Genomic DNA, 23,147 nt, shown 5'->3' on the forward strand with positions numbered 1-23,147 from the left:
CAAGCAACAATTACTTTTCATATGTAAGAAATCTAAAGTTCCAGAGAAGCCTGTCTTTTGATATCATTAGAAGAATATGTATATTGGAGACAGGTTTTAGTGTGGATTATTCATTGTGCAAGTTACAGTTCAGGTGGGCCCAATAGCTCCCGTAAATGAAATGCTGTCTATCGCATAATGCGAAAAAAAGTAAAGAGCTCCATAAGGGGAAGAAAGATTTGGCTATGAACATTTGTAACTTTCCAACATTGATAGGTTGCACAGGTTTGAATGATTTTTAAAACCAGAATTGCCTAAAAAGTTACAACTCATTGAAATGGTCAACAAATGTCTTCCAGGTTTCTCACCACATTGAATGAACTTAGATGTTTCTCAATTTAGTGCATTGAATTTCTCAAAGTGGAACTACGTGGAAGATGTGTGACATTATCTCTCTTACGTTTTCAGAGAATAGCTGCTATAAAGCAGGCCTTGAATGCACATAACATCAGCTTCTTCCTGAGGGAAGGATACTGGGTCTTAGTGACGTTAGCCGGCTCTGATTCAGGTAAAAACCCCAATCTGTAGATTGCTATTAGAGTTCTGAGAGAAGTGTCACATTAACTGGTTTCTTCTGCTGTTTATTAATGTAAAATATACTATCAAAGCAACTTTTTACTATTTTTCATTGTTTGTTTCATTGTGATACCCTGTTAGAAGCTTGAAAATATTTTTTCTCCCACTTTTGTCCTTTTCACTAAAATGTAAACAGATTATCAAACGCTGGCCAGCTTATACAGGCACAAATTGAAAGCACAGTTTTGGACACTCAGGCTACGTCCTCACTACGGGGGGGGGGTGTCGATTTAAGATACGCAAATTCAGCTACGCGAATAGCATAGCTGAATTTGATGTATCGGAGCCGACTTACCCCGCTGTGAGGACGGCGGCAAATCGACCTCCGCAGCTCCCCCGTCGACGGCGCTTACTCCTACCTCCACTGGTGGAGTAGAAGCGTCGATTCGGGGATCGATTGTCGTGTCCCGACGAGATGCGATAATTCGATCCCCGAGAGATCGATTTCTACCCGCCGATTCAGGCGGGTGGTGTAGACCTGCCCTCAGATATCAGGGTCCTCAATTTGCCAGCCTGTAAGTATTTGGACCCACAGATCCAACCCTACAAAAATAGAGGCAAGGACTGAAAAGTTTTCTGCATTTGTGTGTTGGGTGTTTTATGAAGGGAGCATACAACGAAGAGGCTGTGTTTTAGCAGCAAGGACAGCTTCAACTTAAGCCCTCCCTGACAATGTCAAAGCCTCTTTGTTTGTGCATGTGCATCATCTTTCATGACATCTGTTCTGTTTGTTGCTGAATGACACTGACCCAGCAAAAAGAGCAAAGCATATTGGGCTCTATTTAGATGTGTCATAAATAGTGATGTAAATTGTATTGCCAAGTCAGTTCCCAGGTCAAAATAAGGCACATCCTCTCTATCTTCGGTTCAACTATATACACCCACCACTGTAGTTTCTAATCTGAAAAAAAAAAATGAGGTAGAAATCACTTGCGTTAAGAGTCAATATACTCTGGTAGCAAGAACAGAGACTAGAAGTGAGGAGTCCTGAATTCCATTCTAAACTCTGGCACTGTGTAACTGTGCAAGTCAATTGACCTTACTCTCTCTGTTTCCTCATCTGTAAAATGAATATAGTAATGTTTATGTATCTCATATAATAGAGAAATCTGAAGGCTGATTGACTATTGCCTACAATACCTTTGGAGATCCTTGGAAAAATGGCACTATCCATGCAAATAATTACATTATCATTATTTATTATTTCATTTAAATTTGTCCTCTCTCCTGCATCCACAAATTGGTCTGCAAATTAGTTTATGGTGCTGCCTATTTTACTTCTGGGGGAATTCTGCGCCCTGCAGGAGACGCAGAATTCATACTTTCCGCAGATTTCTTGGCTCCCCCACAGAAAAATGAGGGAGCAAAGAAATCTGTGGGGAACACATGCCCCTTGCATGGCAGCCCGGGCATGTCTGCTGGGAGCAACCAGCGGCAGAGAGCAGATCACTGTGGGGAGAAGGAGGGAGGCCGGGCATGTATGCCTGAGATCATGGAGAGACAATAATGGGGTGGGGCTGGGTGCCTGCCTGGGTGCGAATGAGTGAGAGACTCACTGTCCCTCTCATCCCTGTTGCTGCATCCTGAGCTTGGAGGAGTAGGGGTGTGTGAAGCAGGCTCTGTCCCTGAGACAGAGCAGAAATGTAACAACTAAACAGGCAGGCTGCTCACGTTCCCACTGTTAGTTAATTGTTCCCATTCTTAGTCAATTAAGGCTCCTTTACCTTGCCAGAGTGGTGTAAAGGAGCCGTATTGTAAATGATAGCAACAAAACCCTCATCTAGGAAGGTCTGTCAGTGGTTCTCAAACTCTTGTACTGGTGACCCCTTTCACATAGCAAGCCTCTGAGTGCGACCCCCCTTATACATTAAAAACACTTTAAAATATATTTAACACCGTTATAAATGCAGGAGGCAAAGTGGTATTTGGGGTGGAGGCTGACAGCTCGCGACCCCCCCCATGTAATAACCTCGCGACCCCCTGAGGGGTCCCAACCCCCAGTTTGAGATCCCCTGGTCAATGTGCTTTTTCCTGAGCCAGAGAGGCACAATGGGGTTAGATTACAGCTCAGGATCTATTTTACTTATCCATTTAAAAAAATGCAGGACAATGATTAGCAAAACTGTATGACTTTCACGTGTGAAAGTCTGAGCAATTTAAAGCGACCTTGTATTTTACAGAACACCAAAATAAAAGTAATGCAATTTAAATGAAAATCCAGGATTATAATTAGAATGCAGGGTCTTGGTTACCAAGTATTTGTAACTGAACTTTCATGTGTTTAGGAAATGCTGAACAGTTATTACAATTTTTTTTTTCTGTATCATAGTTTAAATAAATTACCAAAATAAGTGAAACTGGTGTGATTATATTGCATTATTCTGACAAATAAAATATGCAGAATTTTGGAATTTTTTTGGCGCAGAATTCCCCCAAGAGTACTATTTGAAGAAGCTACATGGTGTAGTGACAAGGAGAAGGTATAAATACAAATCTAGTGGTTTTTACTTAAGAGATTCAATAATAAGGCAAGCCCAAGATGATGACTGGTCTGAAAGCAGATTTACTGAGTTCTTCAAATATATGTCTTGCATTTCAGACTCTCAGAGGATTGGAGGAGGCAGTGGATACTGGGCTATAGTGGTTCTCTTTGTTATCTGTCTAGTTGTAGTTGGGGCCTTCATTCTCTACAAGTTTAAAAGGCAAGTAAACCTTATATACTTTAAGAATTAGATTTGTTCACGTGTATCATTTCTTGAAAAATAGACTTTTTTGAAGCAATGCACTGACGGGTCTCAAGCTTTTAAAGCTTGTTTTTTCTGAACGTTTCAGACATCAAGGTTATAATTGATGTTGATGTAGGTAAATAGCAGCAATGTGGGAGCTCATTCAGCTTGCGTCAATACAACCACCAAAAAATAGTCATTCTAAAATATATTCCTAATTATCTACTCTGAGGACTAATGAGTAACCTAGGCAACCAGGACAATTAATTGATCCACAAGTCTAATTTCTTACCAAGAAAACAAAACAAAACAATGTGGCACTGTTTCAGTAATCAAACTCTAACATGTTCAAAAGAGAAACAGTGCCACACAGGTTAAGAGTATCCAGCTGTGATAGAAATAATAAGTAAGAATACAGTTCGCACGATAACATATTAGGGAGGAGGTGAAGAAGCTATGGAAGTGGCCTTAATATAAGAAATGTGTTCATGAGGAACAACTGATACCACCACATAAGCTGTGTAAGCAAATACTTACTCCTTTAATAACTCAGACGTTTTTAATCTGCATTTGATTATGGAGATGAATTCATTATTGTTCAGGTGGCAAGTTACTGGCTTTTTTATGCTGGTTTATGTATTTGTTTTATTATTTGGACATGGTCCTTTTTTTGTTAGGTACTCAAAAGCCTTCAGGTTTGAGCAACATGGGAATAAACGTTTATTATCATTTCACAAAATCTGCAGTCCTAACTCAGTGAAAACACCTGTTGATTAGGCCCATTATTATTTCAAGATGGATTTTTATTTAAAATAAACATTCTTTTACAGAATAGACTAGGTAACATACTGTGCTAGTGACAACAGCAAGAGTACAGCATTTAACTGAGAGTTCAAGTTAGCAACTATCTTTGTCATCTCATTAGACAGAGGTGCTTTGTCTCATGTAGGAAGAATCTTTTGGCTTTCCAACTGTGGAATCTTAAATTTCTTGATATTTAGAGTGACTTATTGTTTTATAGAACGAAACACAAAATTTGATATCAAACTCTATCTACAGCTGAATAAAAATAATAAAAATCCATTTAGCTATTCTGGGTTCCCAGAGCAACAAAAAATCATCATAAAAATTGATGATGTGATGCTATAATATTTCATTTGCAGTACATTGGGGGTTGTCTGTTTGTATTACATGATCATAAAACTCGGTGGTGGTGTCAGTTATGAGACATTGCGATGTACACCTCTTGATTAGCCCTTAAGTTGGAGGCAATTAGACAACAGACACATCTTGATTCCTTTCTAAAATGTCCTCTTGGCTTATTATTTTCTGAATGGCACAGTTATTGCAGAGGAAGACTGTAGGAATGCTAGGAATTGTAACACGGCTTTAACTCCCCTAATACACTGGAATTTCTCAGTTGAACAAATCAAACTTCAGAGCAGGATCTCACAGCATCATGCAGCCCCCAGCAAAATTTGATTCTTCTGAAATGGAAAGCGGATGATCCACCAAAGCAGGGTGCTTAGAGACAGATATCACTAGAAATGGGTTAATCACCTGAAGCAGAGGCTCACCTATGAGTCCAGCTTAAATTCATGAGTGCACATGCGTCATAAGAGCACATTCCTCCCAGAGTGAAAAAATGCAGAGTAAAGATTCCCTAGAACTGAGATTCATAAAAACAGAGTATTTGCAGTGATCTCTCCTAGGGTATGCCTACAGTGCAATAAAAGACCCACAGCCTGGCCACGGCTGGCCTCGGTTGGCTGACTCGTGCTTGTGGGGCTAAAACTTGCAGCATAGACATTCAGGTTTGGGCTGGAGCCCAGGCTCTGAGACCCCATGAGGGGAGAGGGTCTCAGAGTCTGGGCTGCATCCTGAGCGTCTACACTGCAATTTTTAGCCCTGTAGCTAAGCCCCATGGCCCTGAGTCAGTTGATCTGGTCTCTGAGACTGGGTGCTGCAGGTTTTTTATTGCAATGTAGACCTCTAGAGAGCAAACATTATCCAAGGACAGGAATCCCCAGAGCACTTAGTTTTATAGGACCAGGATCCACAGGAGTAGTTGGTCCACCTGGACAGAGATTGACAAGCAGAAAGTAACTAAAGTGTTATGATCAGAGGCTATACTTCCTACTAAACTTTTAAAGTTATATAAGTTTTCAAAAGATAAAGTTATGTAGTTTTCAAATACAAATCCTAAATTTCTTCCATCCCAGTAGTTAACAATGTTTTATACCAGCATTTTCTCAAATTTTCGTTGTTATGGGATTGGAGTGAGAAGGGGTAATTTCCCTGGTGGCAAATGCTGCTGAAGCAAGAAACAGTTCAGAGAATAAAACTGAATATCTCAGAGGCAAAAAGATCTCCTCCTCCTCTTGGCTTCAGACTGCATGCATTAGACAATTAACATGGTGCCTCAAGCTAATGATATGCTGCCAGATTCACTAGTATGCTCCATCAGCTTAACCATCCAGATAAACCAGGATCATGGCGTGTTCTGTCACTGGAACAGCATAAAGCAGCTGGAAGGTTCCAGTGACTCTGGCCCATTATCTAGCAAGGCTCCAGAATCTGCATATTGTTTCTCAAAGCAATGTCATCTTTATTAGAGGTAATTCAATCAAAGAAAAATCCTCCCTTTCTTTTTCTGATGTATTTTTATGTTTGTGATGTTTTTCCTAGTAGGATTTCTTCATCCCTGCAGCAGCATTCTGAGCAGGGTTCCATGGTGTGGGGCACTCTGCAGTAATATAGACAAGACAAACAGCACAGTATCCACCAAGCAAAGGGAAGGGAAGGGAAATGATATTTCACCCACATCAAAGCTGTCATGTATTTAATACATCACTAGCAGAAGAGCTGAAATCGTCCTTCTTTTATTTTTGCAACAGCAGGAACATAGGGTTCATCATACCAAATTAGACTATTAGTTCCTCTATTTAGGTATTTTGCCTACTTTAGTGGGAGTGCATTTGATTCTTCAGAAGAAGAAAAAGATCTCTGCCTTTTCACATTCTCAAATTCCTCCTCTCCTTCTCCCCTCCCCTCCCCATTCATTTTAAAATCTGTTAAAAATTACATTCATTATTTTTAAAAATCTCCATAGACTTGGTGCAACCAAACTCATGGATCTTTCTCTATATTCACCTCCTTGCATCCTGTCCTTGGGTACCACCAACCTGCACCCAATCTCAGCACTCTTGGAGCAGAGTTTCTAATCTTTCCTCATCGTTGACTTCCCATCTCATTTACACTTTCAGAAGAAAACCTCCCCATTTCCCCCCTTTGCCTATACTACTATTATGTTGCATGAGTAGTCCCAATCCTGGCCATTTAGTTATAAAAACAGGTAGTAATTTGATGATCCATATTTTATTAAAATCAAAACAATGCCCTGTAGAAAAGGCAGGCTTCTAAAATGAATGGGACAAAGTAAATCATGACTGCTCTAAAGCACAAAGAAGTCATTCATCTGAACATTAACCCCCAAACTAACACCACAATAAATATTCTATTCAATGTATTATCATTATTATGGTTATTGTTACTTTAAGTGCTGACAGCATGCTCCAGTACTCTGTATTATTTACATTTCAAAATGTTTAATAGTAGGAAACAGTAGGAGGGGGATTAGAGAAAGATGGCCTAACAGATACTACTATTGGGCTTAAATAGTGTATCTGCCTTCTGAAGCCAGTGATTATGGTTTATTATGCAATTTTGTTCATTTTCTAGAGGATAGATTAAGCGTTTCTATAGAATATAATATGCATATAGCAAACAGTGTATGTTCTAGGCTTATTAGGGTTGTGTAATGTAGAAGAAACATAGCCCTACTGTCCAGAATAATTTCTAGAAAGGTGTGGGACCAGGAGACCATATAACTCTAAACTCTTATACATCAGAATTCCTGTTTAAATATTTATTTAAAAGCTGCTGAAGCTTTGTTGTAGCATGAATTGTGTTAGGGCACCTAGAGCCTGGTATCGACATCTTTTTATCATTATTTAAATAAACATAAATAAAATGCCGTCTTTCTCTTGAAAAGTGTGTTATCTCCTGGTTATGAAGACTCTTGGAGCCAGGACTGGGTGCTTTCATTTGCTATATATATATATATATATATATATATATATATATATATATATATATATATATATAATCTTTTCAGTATGTTTTAATATTGTACAACACTGTGACTACCTCAGCAGAGGGGTTGATGGAGACACTATGGAAATTAAACTATGATGTCATATTGCTATTATTCCCAGCTGGGCCACTGAATCTATGCAACCGGGGCAGTTTGCTCTACCTCTCTTGTCCTCAGCAGCTGTTAAATTGAGGTAACCTCAGGGCTGCTGTAGTGCAGTGTTTCTCAACCGGTGGGTCACGACTCCCAGGGTCACAAAAGGCAATCGGCAGGGGGTACGAGGCACTGAAAATGTAATTACAATTTGAAAAGCTTGCTCCTCCCACACCCTGACCCGTGAAGGTCAAGTATTGACTGCCAATCTCTCGAAACAACACACACATAAACATATTGTTGTTAGCACTGATACAAGGTCACAAAATTGTTTTAACTTTGAATAAGCGGTTGTCATACTGCTGCAGAGTAAGACATAACGAATTGATGCTTTGTCATCCTTCTATGATGACATTTTAGGAATGCAAGAAATATTATTTATTGACATGTTTTCAGTTTAGAGTGTTTTTTTTTTTTTTTTTTTTTTAAATTGTAGTTACTGGGAGTTCAGTAAATAGCTGAACAAAAAACAAAAAGATCTGTGTTTATATAGAAATCCTTATATCAAAACCAGGCAAGTACATGATACCCATCTAGAAAAATCCTATAAAATGTAATAGGGATAAAACCAATGAGCTTCTGTAGTTATTAATGGGAAATCTATAGTTATTACTGTAAAATCCTATAGAATTAAATAGAAAATGTATTACTATAGAGTTCTTTAGGCTAGTTTAAAAATTCAATGGAAACATTATTCTTTCTTTAATTCTATAGGATTTTTCCATAGGGGTTTGAGGTTAATATGATTAATTGAATATAATATGAAACTAAATTCCATCAAAGGATATTTTTTCCTGTGCTATTTAGGAAACTGCCAGGCAGAAATGTCTATGCCCAGATGCACAACGAAAAGGAACAGGAGATGACCAGCCCTGTTAATCACAGTGAGGACACCCAGAACATCATCCAGGGTGAGGAGTTTATTGATGATGATCTGGATTCTCAGACGCTGGGTAACGCAAGAGGTAACTTCACCTTCACTTTATTAATGTCTCAATTAGTATTTTGTTTGTTCTATTTTTTAAATTATGTTTTAATGTTTACTCAGCTTCAAGAGGGATCGAATGGTAAACTGCTAGCAAGGAAACACTTCTCCTTTTATCCTTTGTTTTTGTTTTAAATTCAGTCTATCCTGTTTTTTTTTTATGACATGCCATATAAATACACAGTGTGTAAGGTTGTACAATACACTGTCATGAGAAATATGTGAACAACATTAGGAAGATCATACAAAAAGCAGCATATATAACATATGAATAATGAACTTCACTAGCGTTTAAATTAACTTGCACATGCCTTGAATTCAAAGTGTAATGAATTTTAGGCAGAGAGAAATGATATGTAGAATGAATGTTTCCATAATGCAGGGTAGATTGTAAGGAGATGTCCTCTCTTTTAGACACCTTCAATTAATTCCCAAATACAAAACTTCATTGAATTCATCCTATTTTGAGTCCTGACCTGCCAGTATCCAATGGACAGTCATTTGAATTCCCATTCAGGAATCTTTTATGAATGTCTCTTAGAGCAGATGATTCAAAGTTAGATGAAAGTGCTTGTCTAGGCAATTCACGAGTATGCTGAATGTAATGTAGAGAGCTAGTCTAAAAATACTCCAAATGTATTGAGAACACAGAGCAGCCTGAAAAGTGTAGCACACAAAGGAAGATCGTCTAGTGCTGTTTCTGACAACTCTGTGAAAATGGAACATCTGACCCTAAATCTCAGGCTTCTAAAACTGGCTGAATTGATGGTAGAGACAACTGTGAGGTTAAATGGCTTCATTAACCCTACATGGAGGGCTAAGATCAGCCACGGAGGGCAGACGTCCTGGAAGTCCTTAATTTCTTTTTTTATTCTTACTGTCTATCTCTAACTGCCTCTTGTTTTTATTTTCCTTAGCTGAACCATATGCTGCCACTGAAAGGGAAAAAAACATATTTCACCTGCAAAATTGTGTTTGCCCAGATCTGTACATTTTTTAACAAATTGCACACACTAAAATCATTGTTGTTTTCATTAAAACCCTTCAAAGAGAACCTGGATTATATTACAAAGCTCTACCAATACTGTAGCACTGCAAATGACCCTGGTACACAAAAATTGTTTGCATGACAAGTTTGTTTCAATTATCTCATCTCTAGAATAGAGTCCGGAATGCTAAGAAGGTACATTCAGGGTTCTTCAGTTAGTGTGAAGCACTCCTAGCCCCTTAGCGTATATCCAGTTCTCTCTAATCTTCCTCTTGCAGTGGTGTAATACCTCTCACTGTTTTTGCATATGTGGCTCCTTAGGATGAAGGACATGGGAATGAAGAAGTTCTACCCTGATTTACAACCCATTCAAAAATAATCTCCTTGCCTGCTCACTGTAGGCTCTATTTGGTCTGATCCTGCACTCCTTACCTTCCATTGGGGTCAATAAGAGTGTTGATTGAGTAAGGAGTGCAGGACCGAGACCTGCCAATGACGAAGTCTTAAGTTAGACAGTTAACCAATGCAAATCTGAATGTGACCTGTAGTTCTGCCAGGTTGTCAGCACCAGCACACATCCAGAGGAACAGGAATAGCTCATGTCCTTGGGTCAGAGCCATGTATGTTTATCAGCTGCCAGACAGTTTTAAGACATAAGACTTTTTCTTGCTATACTTCTACACCATGCACTTTTTTGTTATTTGCAGTATTTCCTTCAATAGCACCCAATGCTACATAGGAAATCTTCCCAGTTGTCTCAATATTGTGCTATTTTGTCTGGCTGAAGTATGAAGCATGTCGCCATCCCTACTGAAATATTAAATTCTGTTTTATGACATTATTTGCAGATGGTTCGTATGCTATGGAGATTCCTACTTATTCTGATAGGTTTTCCCCCCCAACTCTAGAGCCGCCTCTCCATGCACAGCAGGGTTTTACAAACCTAGTTTTCTGTTTGCTCTCTCTCTTTTCATAACTTTTGAATTGTCACAGTACAGTATTTCCAGACTCACCCATCCACTTTTTTTGTTTTCTATATATTTTATGTTGCCTACTTTATCGCAACCCCCACCTTGGGACTCCTCAACTCCATTTCCTTGCAGTGACTCCTTCTGGGAGAGGTGGAAACTTGAACAGCTACAGAGTTCCCTTATTGCTGATGCCGGTCAGTGTCCAGTCCCAGGTCAGTGGCATGTTGAATGGAAGCCTCAGGTTCCATTCTCCTCCCTCACCTGCTCCCCTCAAGACAACTACACCTTTTTAAGCTGCAAAGAGAACCACCTTATGCTGTCACTGGGATAGAAACACTAGGAATTCACTAACAGCCATCAGGAGCAGACACTTTAAAGCACTGAAGTAGAAAGTATGCTGTAGGTACACTGAGCTGCTGCACCACCTGCACCTGAACTGTTGTGTGATAAGACGACCATCTAATTTGATTGACTTGTCTCTGCAATAAAAGGGGAATGTATAGTAAAATGCTCAAAATATACTAATGTTAGCATTTTGTTTTTATATTTTTTTAGGCAATCACTCAGGCGTGGTTTTGAGCATTAACTCCAGAGAGATGCACAGTTACCTGGTTAGCTGATGTTTACAGCTGAACACAAAAACCGAAAGACTCTTCTCTGTATTGTTTAATTTTTCCCTGGGGATGTCACCAAATTGCAAACATGGCTGTACCTGCTGGTGGGAAAGTAGGTTCCTAAACAGTCTTGAAACGACAAGTGTCCATCATCTGTTACTGTAGACTGGGAACTTGTTACAATTGAAACTCAAACTAAGGTAGCACATTTGTAGCCCTAGGCACACTAGATGCCACATTTTCTCTTTTCTGTATATGTTCTAGTTCTTTATGTTCAGTTTTAGAAGGACTGGACTTTAGTTCTTTTTATTGGGGGTGTTCAATGGAAGACTGAAATTCAGCAGCCCTGAAGAGGTTGACTTTAAAAACCAGTGACTAGTAAGTACAAAGCAGATGGCTGGTTGGTCGCTACAAATTTGTACTTGTTTAAAAGGCTGTGACTGCCTGTTCTGGCTCAGCACTAAGAGAGGAATGAGCAAGGAGATAAATGTACTCCTTAGCTCCTCTTCAATCCAAGTTCTTACCTTTAAAATGTGTGAGACAATCTAATGAGCTTCAGCTCACTATGTGAGTCCCTGCTATAAATTGAGTAAGTAATGTGTTAAGCCTTCTTGCAAGTAAAATGAGTCCTAGGAAGCCCCCAGCACCACTCCCTCACCCCACCCCCAACCCACCCAAAAAAACCCACTAGCTTGGTGCTACTTCCAGACCAGGTGCTTTCACTTCTAGAGGCCGGTTGGTTTAAGTTGCTCTTCTGTCAACTTCTAACTTGAGCACCTCCATCATGGCAGTTGCAAGACCAGTTATTGTATAATAAACAGTTCTGACTGCCTGTCCCTTTTTCTCTTTTTAAAAGTGTAAATACCTCTTTTAAGTAGCTTTTTGTATGTTTTTTTTTACATTTCTATTTTGAGGGCAGAGGCCCAATATATGTACGAATTCTCCCCCAACTAGGTCAGTGCAGCACACCAGAACTTTTAGTCCTACAGATACTTGGAGTTTCCCTTTGTGTTCAGTTCCTGCCTCTGATGTAAAGATGGGCAAACTCGCAGCTGAACTTCACCATCTTTGACGTGTTTGACAATCAGGAAGGATTGCAGCAAGGAACTGATGCAATTTAAGGGATTGCACTTCATCAGTTTCACCACCGGGTGTCACTCTTTGTCCCTCATCACTGAGCTGGGCCATATTTTTGCAGGGAAGGGCAGTGAAACTGTCAAAGGAGCCAGATTGGGAAAGGCATGTGGGTCAGTTCAGAGTTTGCTTATCCTGATCTCTCTATCCCCAGGGGTTGAGAGTCCTGAGGTCATCACTAAATCCACATCTTGCAGGTTGTTTGTATGTGGGTTTTTGTAGGGATTTGTGTAGGAAATGAACCACAGCATGGTTCAGCCAAGTGTTTGGCATCCCCCATGTATCACAGCTGCCTGGAATTAGGACACTCTCTCAGAAACCTATTTAATCTTTTCACCTTTTGCCTTCAACGGGGGATGACTAGCTCTTTTTTACACACTGAATGTTGTACTAATGCTTGTAGCTAAATGTCCATGCCACCTTCCTTAAAGGGATTATAGTCCACTATATACTTGTGAATGACCAAGCAGTCAGTACCATTCTGTCTCACCGGCATATCTAAAAATTCTCCTATGCAGTAGGTCGCTCTTCCATGTAGCCAGGGAATTAATGATATCATGGAATATGCTTTCTTCAGAAACAACATATTAGCATGCCACCTCCTATGTGGCAATATAAGCTCTCACAAAGCTCACAGAATCTGTGTGTAAAGCACAAGAAAATCTGGTTTAGGAACTAACAGTATGAAAGTGGATGGGAACGTGTAAGGTGTGAATGCTTGAAAAGAGTGGCAAGTGCATGCTAACTGCTCAGGAAAAAGTCTGTTTGTAATCATCTCACAGAAATTTCATCTTGCAAAGCCCTACAGGGCCCAGCAAACTAACCCACAGAGAGACAGGAAATACTTGAGTTGACAATGCTGTATGCAGGACTAAGTATAATTCTGACACAGTCATAAGGACCAAAGACCAAAGGTCCATCTAGCCCAGTATCCTATCTTCTGACAGTGACCAATGCCAGGTGCCCCAGAGGGAATGAACAGAACAGGCAATCAAGTGATCCATTCCCTGTCGCCCATTCCCAGCTTCTGGCAAACAGAGTCTAGGGACACCATCCCTGCCCATCCTGGCTAATATCCATTGGTGGACCTATCCTCCATGAACTTATCTAATTCTTTTTTTAACCCTGTTATGGTCTTGGCCTTCACAACATCCTCCATTCACCCATTAGTGTCTGAGTCCTGGATTTTCTGAGGTGAAGTGTCAATACAAAATACATTAGTGCTTTGGAAGCCTTCAGGACTGTTGCACCGTGCACTTGCCCTGTTCACCAGCTCCTTACTGCTTTTAGGGGAAATGAACTAGAAACAATAGAGTGGAAATATATATATGGAGATACACCTATCTCATAGAGCTGGAAGGGACCCCGAAAGGTCATTGAGTCTTTTTGTTGGTCTGCCTGCTGGCTAAGGGAATTATAGGGACTAGTTCACATACACTAATTTTATGCTTTGACAACTATTTTTATACATTTACAACCGTTTGATTCATGTTTCTGTTGGCAGGAAACTGCTACTGCAAAGCAAAATATTTAACTGATGTGTAAGACTCTACTAGTCATTATCATTAATACTTAGCACTTATGTACGATGCTTGTAATCTTCCCAGCATTCTCCAACATTAACTAATTTAATTCTTGAAACAAACCTGTGTGGTTGGTATAACATGACTCACAAATGTGGTGAGACACTGTTTTCTGAGGAGTTTTCAGTATTGCCATGTCTGTGTAAATAATAGCCAGCAGATAATAAAGCAAGTCTTTTGAGTTCCTGACCAGAATGCCTTTATAATGGATTATTTCTAAAATGGGAGGATGTCATTCCCATGCAGTGCAACTTGTTTTTTGTTTAAATGAAAACTCATACCACTGGTAGATTTTGAATCTGTTTAACTATGCCCACGGGAGCACATTTTCTTTTTAAAGGGAAGAAGTGTGTATATATACACACACACTTTTGTATCTCTTTATACAGAGAGATGGACAAATGCACAGAAATATATATGTACACACGTGTGTGTATATCACACATCTATAGATATGCACAGAGGCGCGCACACACACACACACAAACTCTTATAATTATATTAAGTTCTAAGTGAGGACGGACAATATTATGGGTAAGGAACAGGACTTGGGAAACAGGTGACAGGGAACAGGACTTGGGAAACAGGTCTTTCAAGATATTTAGATGCCTAACTCATGAGAATTAGGTACCTAAATAACTTTAAAAATCTGGGTCTTAACCTGTACGTACCTAAGTTTCCCCATCTATAAAATGGGGACGATAATACTTACTTATTTCATAGGGATATCATGAGGCTAAATGTATTACTCTTTGTTTGAGATCCTCCAAATGAAAGGACTATAAGTGCAAAGTATTAATCATTAATTATTTCTTTTTCTTACTTTTAATCATAACTAATTATCATTTAAAAGGTTATGAATAAGTATGAAAACCAATAGCCCCACACAAAGGTGTTAAGAGTGTTAAAAAGCAAAAATGTAGTTTCAATCAAAAACAGCTTATGGAATAGCTAATTGTTGTGTGTCGGCATCGTGACATTGCCATTGATTTGCTAATCTGCACATGGCTTACTAATGTCTTAAATTTATTTGCATTCTGCAATGTTAATGGGTAAAAGGTCTTATAATGTGAGTTCAGTGAGTCACCCACCACATTGACATCTACCAGTGCTGGTACTGGACTATAGCAAAAACTATAACAGCATAACTGGCAATATGTTGGCCTCATCTACACGTTGTGGCCTTCTTAGAATGCCAAGTGTCTAACACTGTAAAAAGCATGCCTTGAGTTCTAGAATGATCCTGGGAGCCTTGGCTCCTTCTCAGTAAGGCTGTCTTAAACAGAACCTAGGGTTAGGGCTGCCAGCTTCGATTTCCTCTCTACATTATGTGGAACAGCTTCCTGTGGTTGATTTAGACAATTTCATTTCAGTTTTAAAACACTTCCTTCGTAGCAAGCTGCAGCATACTCACAAATGCATCCAAGAGGTTTACGCACCCCCCCCCCCCGACATTGTATAAGTGAACTTCTCAAAAATTAAAGCAATAAACTCCAAGGTGTATCTGTGATACCTTTGAGGCCCAGTTCATTGTGGTCCAGCCCCTTGTGTAGTCATTTACACCAGGTTCAAGTGGGTGTAAAATGCTTCCTTATTAGAATGATGAGTAGTTCTTTCCTCCTTAAACAGTCCTCAGATTGAGTCATACATTTCCCCTCAAATAGTCACACTGAAATGAATGGAGGTACTAGAGGAGTAAGGTATTAATCGATGTGAGAAAGGGTGGTACAGGCTAGCCCCATGTTAACAACTGTTCAATATTTGCAAGTGAAATAAGTTGGCAATACTCTAGTTGTACGTACAACTATTTAGGGATAGATTTTGATACCCTTAAGCATACTGTGTAGTAATTTACTCCACGAATAGCCCTATTTGAGTTCAATGGGACCACTCATGGAGGAAACAGTAAAATCTGAGTAAGGGTGTCAGAATCAGGCGCTGGGATACAGCAAGATTTTCCCTCTTTCATTTTGCATCCTGTTTGCCTTTTTTTAGTTTGAGCCAGATCCTGATACACTGAATTGTATCTTACTTGAGTGGTATGATTTCAGTGGGATTAATCAAGGATTCAGGTGCTTTTCAGCATGAGTAAGGATATCAAATTCTGGTGCTTTAGTTCTATAATTACTGCTGGTTGGACTAGTGTAGCCAGATCCGTGTTTCTCCATGTATTACCAGGGGCTGGTACAAGATTGAGGCATTTTTCACATAACCTTTTAATGATTACTACTTGTTTTGCCTTTTTGATTAAAAATCCTCTCTAAGGTTTTTGGGGATCTTCTGCCCATAGATAGTGCCTCTTGAACTGAGGTTAGTGAAATGCAACTGCAGTGGTGGCTATTCTCCTCTACGTTGTGTGATCCTGTGTGTGAAGAGAGACTTTTCTTTCTCAAAGAATAAGAAATATGTTCATTTGTTTGCAGTCTTCTTGACCATGAACCATTTTGGTTCTAGGTGTGTTTTGAATTTTTAGACTTATCAAAAGTTTACTACATCGTAAATAGGCTTGTGGCTATTTTCATTCAAATCATAGGTTTTACCACATACCCAATTTTATTTCATTGAAAAAATAGATTTGTTTTTGTTTTTTGAGGGGAAGGATTTTTTTTATTTTATTGCCTATTCATTGGCATTCAAAGTCTTTATTATACATGAGCATTTGATTGATACAGTGCTAAAGTCACCATCTCTGTTTATATTTCAGCTGTTTTAGATTAAAATAAAAACTTCACATTATGTCCAAAATAATGAATTTTGGTTGGGAAGTTATTTTTAAGCATTTAACTTTTAGTATGTATTTCTCAGATCATTTCCAATTCAAAAATTCTATGATCTATCAGCTCACCAGTCCATTCAAATGTAAACTTATTCCCAGTACATTTTCTGTTGTTTTCTCCAGTCTAGTCCCAAATGAATATGGCTTCCACAACTTTCCTTGTGACACTTATACAGTCTAATCTAGCTAATCTATGGAAGTACCTCTATGATCTCCATCACTATAGTATTTGAGTTCTGGAAGTAGCAATAGTATCTGCCCATAAAGGTTTATATGATATCCAGCCTAAATGTGTGAGTTCTTTATTTCCTCTTAATATTTTTAGTATGGCATGAGGGGATTATCACTATCTAATAAACCTTTACCTCTGATGTTTATATCCTTCATATTTTTAGACTATTGCTAGATAGTCACTTAAAAGCTCAGACTCACAAATGGGGCCAGATTCTCAAAAGAGTTCCACTCCCATTTAGACACCAAAATAAGTGGCCACATTTTTGAAAGTTACTCAGCATGTTGGGCGCGGAGCACATTTGAATAACTGTCCCTTGCAAGAGAGGTGAAGATAAGGCGTGCCCTAACCACTGAGCTATGGGATAGTCTGATGTGGGCCAGTCCCTTGGTTTCCTGTTAAAGCTGTTCCACTTTGGATAAATAAATAAAGAGTCAGTGGAGCACGGAGACTGGCTCCTGGGTCTCCCAGATCCTGGGTGAGTGCTCTAACCATAAGGTTATAGAATCTTTCGTATGCTCACTTGTGCTCTCTCTTTCTTATTCTTCCTCCTCCTAGCTATACCCCCACCATTTTGTGTGATTTTTCCTTGAGTGGTCTGCTCCAGTAAGCAGCTTCTGAGCATGTCTCCCATATTGGTGCCCTCAGGCAAGTTTGGGAGAGAAATGCCTATTTTCTCCTGGTTCATGTATTGCTCTGGAGCTTACGGTTATCCAGACGCCTAGAGTGAGGCTGCAGTGCACAAGCTCTGGTGCAGAAACATAGGCGCCTAGGGAACTTTTACTGCAAAAACTTAGGTGTGAAGTGAGTGTAGGCACCTGCTGAGTGTGGGTTTTGCAAATACCCATGAGGCCTGATTCTGGGATTTAGGTGCTTAAGTCCCCTTGTGATCTAGCTCTGTTGGTTTAGGGACATATGGCCTTAGGACTGCAGAAACATATATTTACTATCGCACATGCATACTCTCTCCCTCTCTCTAAATGGATGGAAAAAAACCCCAAGTGACCTTAATTGGCGCTGCAAGGAAAAAGTGGAGACATTCTTTTACCCTGACCATTCTAACGATAATGATTTCCTTGCAACACCGGAAAACATTAATTGCATTTGAACTTTATTGATCATTCTTGATTTCTTTGTTTTTGTAGAATTTACATTATCATGCTGTGATAATTCATTGCAATACAAAGGGTGTAAAGCCTTGCTACGTAGTGATAATTCATACAACAGTATACAACATGTCTTAAATAGTATGCCTTTGTAGTGTATTTTCTTAGTACTATAATAGGGTTATTAACGACTTGTGAGACAAGGCTTTTTAAATATCATATGTTGAAAACGTATCTTGTGTTTTTATTTTGCATGGTGCTAATGTTAATGGGCCAAATTCTACCTTTTGATGCTTATATCAACTCCCTTTGACCTGAACACTAGCTGCTCTAAGGTCAAAATTTGGCCCACTTTGTACAAATGTGGTATCATTTCTCACTTCTTTCTTGTTTACGTACTTCAACCCAAATTTGGGTTCTGCACTGTAACGGCTCACGTAGGAAAACAGCAGCTTTTTAGACCAGTGGCCTTTAAGGCAGACAATCTGGTTATGGATTATAACAAAAAGTAGGCAGCGCTGTGTGAGATGAGGAATTTATCACCTCAACCTCAGCAGGAATACACACATCTGCACGCACACAAACGACATGAGGCAATAAAGCTACAGCCTGAGGCTCATGAGTGCAGCTGTGCTGATAAATCACTGATAAGTGACCCAGACTCATAGAAGAGAATGAAGACCATAGAAACATTGTCAAATCCATACTGGAACTTTCTGATTGTGCTTCACCCAAAGTCTTGCAGGGCATAGTACATACTATATTTGCAGGGCACAGTACGTACTAAATTTCATTTTTTGAAAAAGGAATGGGTAGTGCAGGAGAAGTACAATAGGTTTCCACATGAGTCTTTCCCTTATGTTATCCTGGAGTCAGGTGGTGTTTGGCTCATAAAAGGTTGTCTCAACTCAGTTGCTAGTGGCTGTTCAGCCACATCATAAAAAACACAGCAAATGTTTTCAGTCTCCCCTGAGTTTACACAGCTTGGAGAAACCTACACAATTCCCAAGTTTTGCAGGGGAAGTTGGGGGGTTGAGGGGTTGCACTGATGGGAAGTATAACTGCCTTGTCAAATTCTTCCCTTAGGTCCTCAGCGGATGTGATGGAACTCTGTTTCCTGCAGCTGAGAGAAGTGGGGACAGGAAAGGGACAGATTTAAAGATAAGGGTGCAGTGGACCAATGTCAGTGGATTGAGACATCTGCCAGGGAAATAATCTGCCTCTTCTTCTCCATCCCATATGCATCTCATTTCTTCCTGCTCAAGTTCATACAACTCACAGCAGCTAAAGGTCTCTTCCTTGTCTGCTGCGCTGACCATATCACCCCACTAATTCCAGATCCCTCCAGTTCCTTTCTAATGCTGTATCAGCTTCAATCTTTGACCCCATTTTCAAGACTCAGTCTATTCAGTATAACTTCCGCTTTCTGCCTTTCTCCCCTCCTTCCTTTGTGAATGACTTATTTGTCTGATATAAGCTATAGATTTGGGTTTATTATACTATGCCAGGCTCTTGGAAGTTTTGCTTCCTGCACTTTGGGCTATGTCAAGGCTGTATCCCCACTTTGAACTTTAGGGTACAAATGTAGGGGCCTGCATGAAAACTTCTAAGCTTATCTACCAGCTTAGCTCTGGTCCGCTGCCACCATCTTAAGAATTCCCTCCCTGGGAAGCCTTGAGAAACCTTTCACCAATTCCCTGGTGAATACAGATCCAAACTCCTTGGATTTTAAACAAGGAGAAATTGACCCTTCCCCCCTCCTTCCTTTCACCAACTCCTGGTGAATACAGATCCAAACCCCCTTTGGATCTTAAAACAAGGAGAAATCAATCAGGTTTTTAAAAAGAAGGCTTTTAATTAAAGCAAAAGGTAAAAATCATCTCTGCAAAATCAGTATGGAAAATAACTTTACAGGGTAATCAAACTTAAAGAGCTCAGAGGAATCCCCTCTGTCTTAGGTTCAAAGTATAGCAAACAAGATAAGCACTCTGGTAAAAGGTACATTTACAAGTTGAGAAAACAAAGTAAATCTAAGACGCCTTGCCTGGCTTTTACTTACAATTTTGAAATAAGAGAGACTTGTTTAGAAAGATGGGGAGAACCTGGATTGATGTCTGGTCCCTCTCAGTCCCAAGAGCGAACAACCCCTTAAACAAAGGACACACACAAAAGCCTTTTCCCCCCCCAAGATTTGAAAGTATCTTGTCCCCTTATTGGTCCTTGGGGTCAGGTGTCAGCCAGGTTACCCGAGCTTCTTAACCCTTTACAGGTAAAAGGATTTGGAGTCTCTGGCTAGGAGGGATTCCATAGCACTGTACACAGGAGAGCTGTCACCCTTCCCTTTATAGTTATGACACGCCCCCCAAATCACAGATAGTGTTGGACGTCCGGTTCCACACTGGCTGTGATTTCTTCCTGGAGCTCTAGGAGAAAACAGAGTTAATAAAACACATGTACCTTTAGACATACTACTGATTATATAAAAACTAACAATATGTTTTATTTCAAGAACAATTGTTAACCAGTTAACTCTGGGAAACTTTCCCGGGAGAGTGCATCAGCCACTTTGTTAGAAGCTCCCGAAATGTGTTGTATTTCAAAATCAAAATCTTGGAGAGCTAAACTCCACCGAAGAAGTTTTTTGTTATTTCCCTTGGCGGTATGAAGCCACTGTAGCGCAGCATGGTCTGTTTGTAGTTGGAACCGCCGTCCCCAAACATATGGGCGTAGCTTTTCCAGCGCGTACACAATGGCGTAGCATTCCTTTTCGCTGATTGACCAGTGGCTTTCCCTCTCAGACAGTTTCTTGCTGAGAAACACGACAGGATGGAATTCTTGATCCGGTCCTTCCTGCATTAAAACTGCTCCCACGCCTCGCTCGGACGCATCTGTGGTTACTAGGAACGGTTTGCCAAAGTCTGGGGCCCTTAGCACAGGGTCAGACATGAGTGTTGCCTTAAGCTGGTTAAAGGCCTTTTGACACTTATCAGTCCACTGAACTGCATTTGGCTGTTTCTTTCTGGTTAGGTCTGTCAGCGGGGCGGCGATTTGGCTGTAGTGTGGTACAAATCGCCTATAATATCCGGCCAAGCCTAAGAAGGATTGGACCTGTTTCTTTGACTTTGGAACCGGCCACTTTTGGATAGCATCCACTTTGGCCTGTAGGGGATTTATAGTTCCTTGACCCACCTGGTGCCCCAGGTACGTCACTCTGTTTTGGCCTATTTGACACTTTTTAGCCTTAACAGTTAGTCCTGCCTGCCGGATGCGCTCGAAGACTTTTTTCAGGTGCTCCAGGTGTTCTGTCCATGAATCAGAAAAAATGGCCACATCATCGAGGTAGGCAACTGCAGATTCTCCCAATCCTGCTAGGAGACCATCTACAAGTCTTTGGAAGGTGGCGGGTGCATTTCGCAACCCGAAAGGGAGTACATTGAATTCATACACCCCTGCCTGGGTGATGAAGGCTGACCTTTCCTTAGCGGGTTCATCTAGTGGTACTTGCCAGTACCCTTTGGTTAAGTCTAAAGTAGAGATGAATTGGGCATGTCCCAATTTTTCCAATAGCTCATCTGTGCGTGGCATTGGATAGTTGTCAGGACGAGTTGCAGCATTTAGCTTACGGTAGTCCACGCAAAAGCGTATTTCCCCATCTGGTTTGGGAACTAGAACCACTGGAGATGCCCATGCACTGGTAGAGGGGCGGATTATACCCATCTGTAGCATGTCCTGGATCTCCCTTTGTATAGCCGCTTGGGCATGAGGTGACTCCTGGTAGGGTGGGGTTCTAATTGGGTGAGCATTACCTGTGTCAATGGAGTGGTATGCCCGTTCGGTCCGTCCTGGAGTGGCTGAGAAAATCGGTGCAAAGCTTGTGCACAGCTCCTTTATCTGCTGTCGCTGCAGACGTCCCAGGGTCGTGGAGAGGTTCACCTCTTCCATGCCACCATTCCTTTTTCCTTTATAGTAGACACCTGCAGGCCACTCCGCGTCATCAGTTTCCTGGGCTGTAAACTGGCAAACGTTTAATTCTCTAGAATAAAAGGGCTTAAGAGAATTAACATGGTATACCTTAGGCTTTATGTTGGAGGTGGGGGAGGCTATGAGATAGTTAACAGCTCCTAGGCGCTCCTGGACCGTGAATGGTCCTTCCCACGACGCTTTCATTTTATGGGCCTGGAGCGCCTTTAAGACCATGACTTGGTCTCCTACTTTGAAGGACCGTTCTCTGGAATGTTTATCATACCAGGCCTTTTGCTCTTCCTGAGCATCCTTTAGGTTTTCTTTAGCAAGGGCTAAAGAGTGTCGGAGGGTGTTTTGTAGGTTGCTTACAAAGTCTAGAATGTTAGTTCCTGGAGAAGGCGTAAACCCCTCCCATTGCTGCTTCACCAACTGTAATGGCCCCTTAACCTCGCGGCCATACACAAGTTCAAATGGTGAAAACCCTAAACTGGGATGTGGTACAGCCCTGTAGGCAAAAAGCAACTGCTGCAACACTAGGTCCCAATCATTGGAGTGTTCATTTACGAATTTACGTATCATGGCCCCCAAAGTTCCATTAAACCTCTCCACCAGACCATTGGTTTGATGGTGATGAGGGGTGGCAACCAAGTGATTCACCCCATGAGCTTTCCACAGGTTTTTCATGTTCCCTGCCAGGAAATTAGTTCCCGAATCTGTAAGTATGTCGGAGGGCCAACCTACCCTGGCAAAAATGTCTGCTAATGCCTGGCACACACTTTTAGCCTTGGTGTTGCTTAAGGGTACAGCTTCCGGCCATCGGGTAGCAAAATCCATGAAAGTCAGTACGTACTGCTTTCCTCTGGGTGTCTTCTTTGGGAAAGGACCCAGAATATCCACAGCTACTCGCTGAAATGGGACCTCAATTATGGGTAGTGGCTGGAGAGGGGCTTTAACCTGGTCTTGGGGCTTTCCCACTCGTTGGCACACCTTACAAGACCGGACATAATTAGCAACGTCCTTGCCCATTCCCTCCGAGTGGAAGGACTTCCCCAACCGGTCTTTGGTTCTGTTCACCCCAGAATGGCCACTGGGATGATCATGGGCTAAGCTCAAGAGCTTTACCCGATACTTAGTGGGAACTACCA

At 40.7% G+C, this 23,147-nt stretch overlaps 1 protein-coding gene across 1 annotated transcript in view; it reads left to right on the top strand.

Moving 5' to 3' along the window:
- The window catches only part of SORCS2 (sortilin related VPS10 domain containing receptor 2), an 813,167-nt gene extending 801,994 nt beyond the window's left edge, over positions 1-11,173 (top strand). The window contains exons 24-28 of the mRNA XM_065404758.1: positions 448-547; positions 3,215-3,317; positions 8,458-8,615; positions 10,727-10,806; positions 11,150-11,173. Of these exons, the coding sequence (XP_065260830.1) occupies positions 448-547; positions 3,215-3,317; positions 8,458-8,615; positions 10,727-10,806; positions 11,150-11,173 (465 nt within the window). The remainder of the gene's footprint in view (positions 1-447; positions 548-3,214; positions 3,318-8,457; positions 8,616-10,726; positions 10,807-11,149) is intronic.
- The last annotated feature ends 11,974 nt before the right edge of the window (positions 11,174-23,147 follow it).

Source organism: Emys orbicularis, chromosome 5, assembly GCF_028017835.1.
Source record: "Emys orbicularis isolate rEmyOrb1 chromosome 5, rEmyOrb1.hap1, whole genome shotgun sequence".
Lineage (NCBI taxonomy): Eukaryota > Metazoa > Chordata > Testudines > Emydidae > Emys > Emys orbicularis.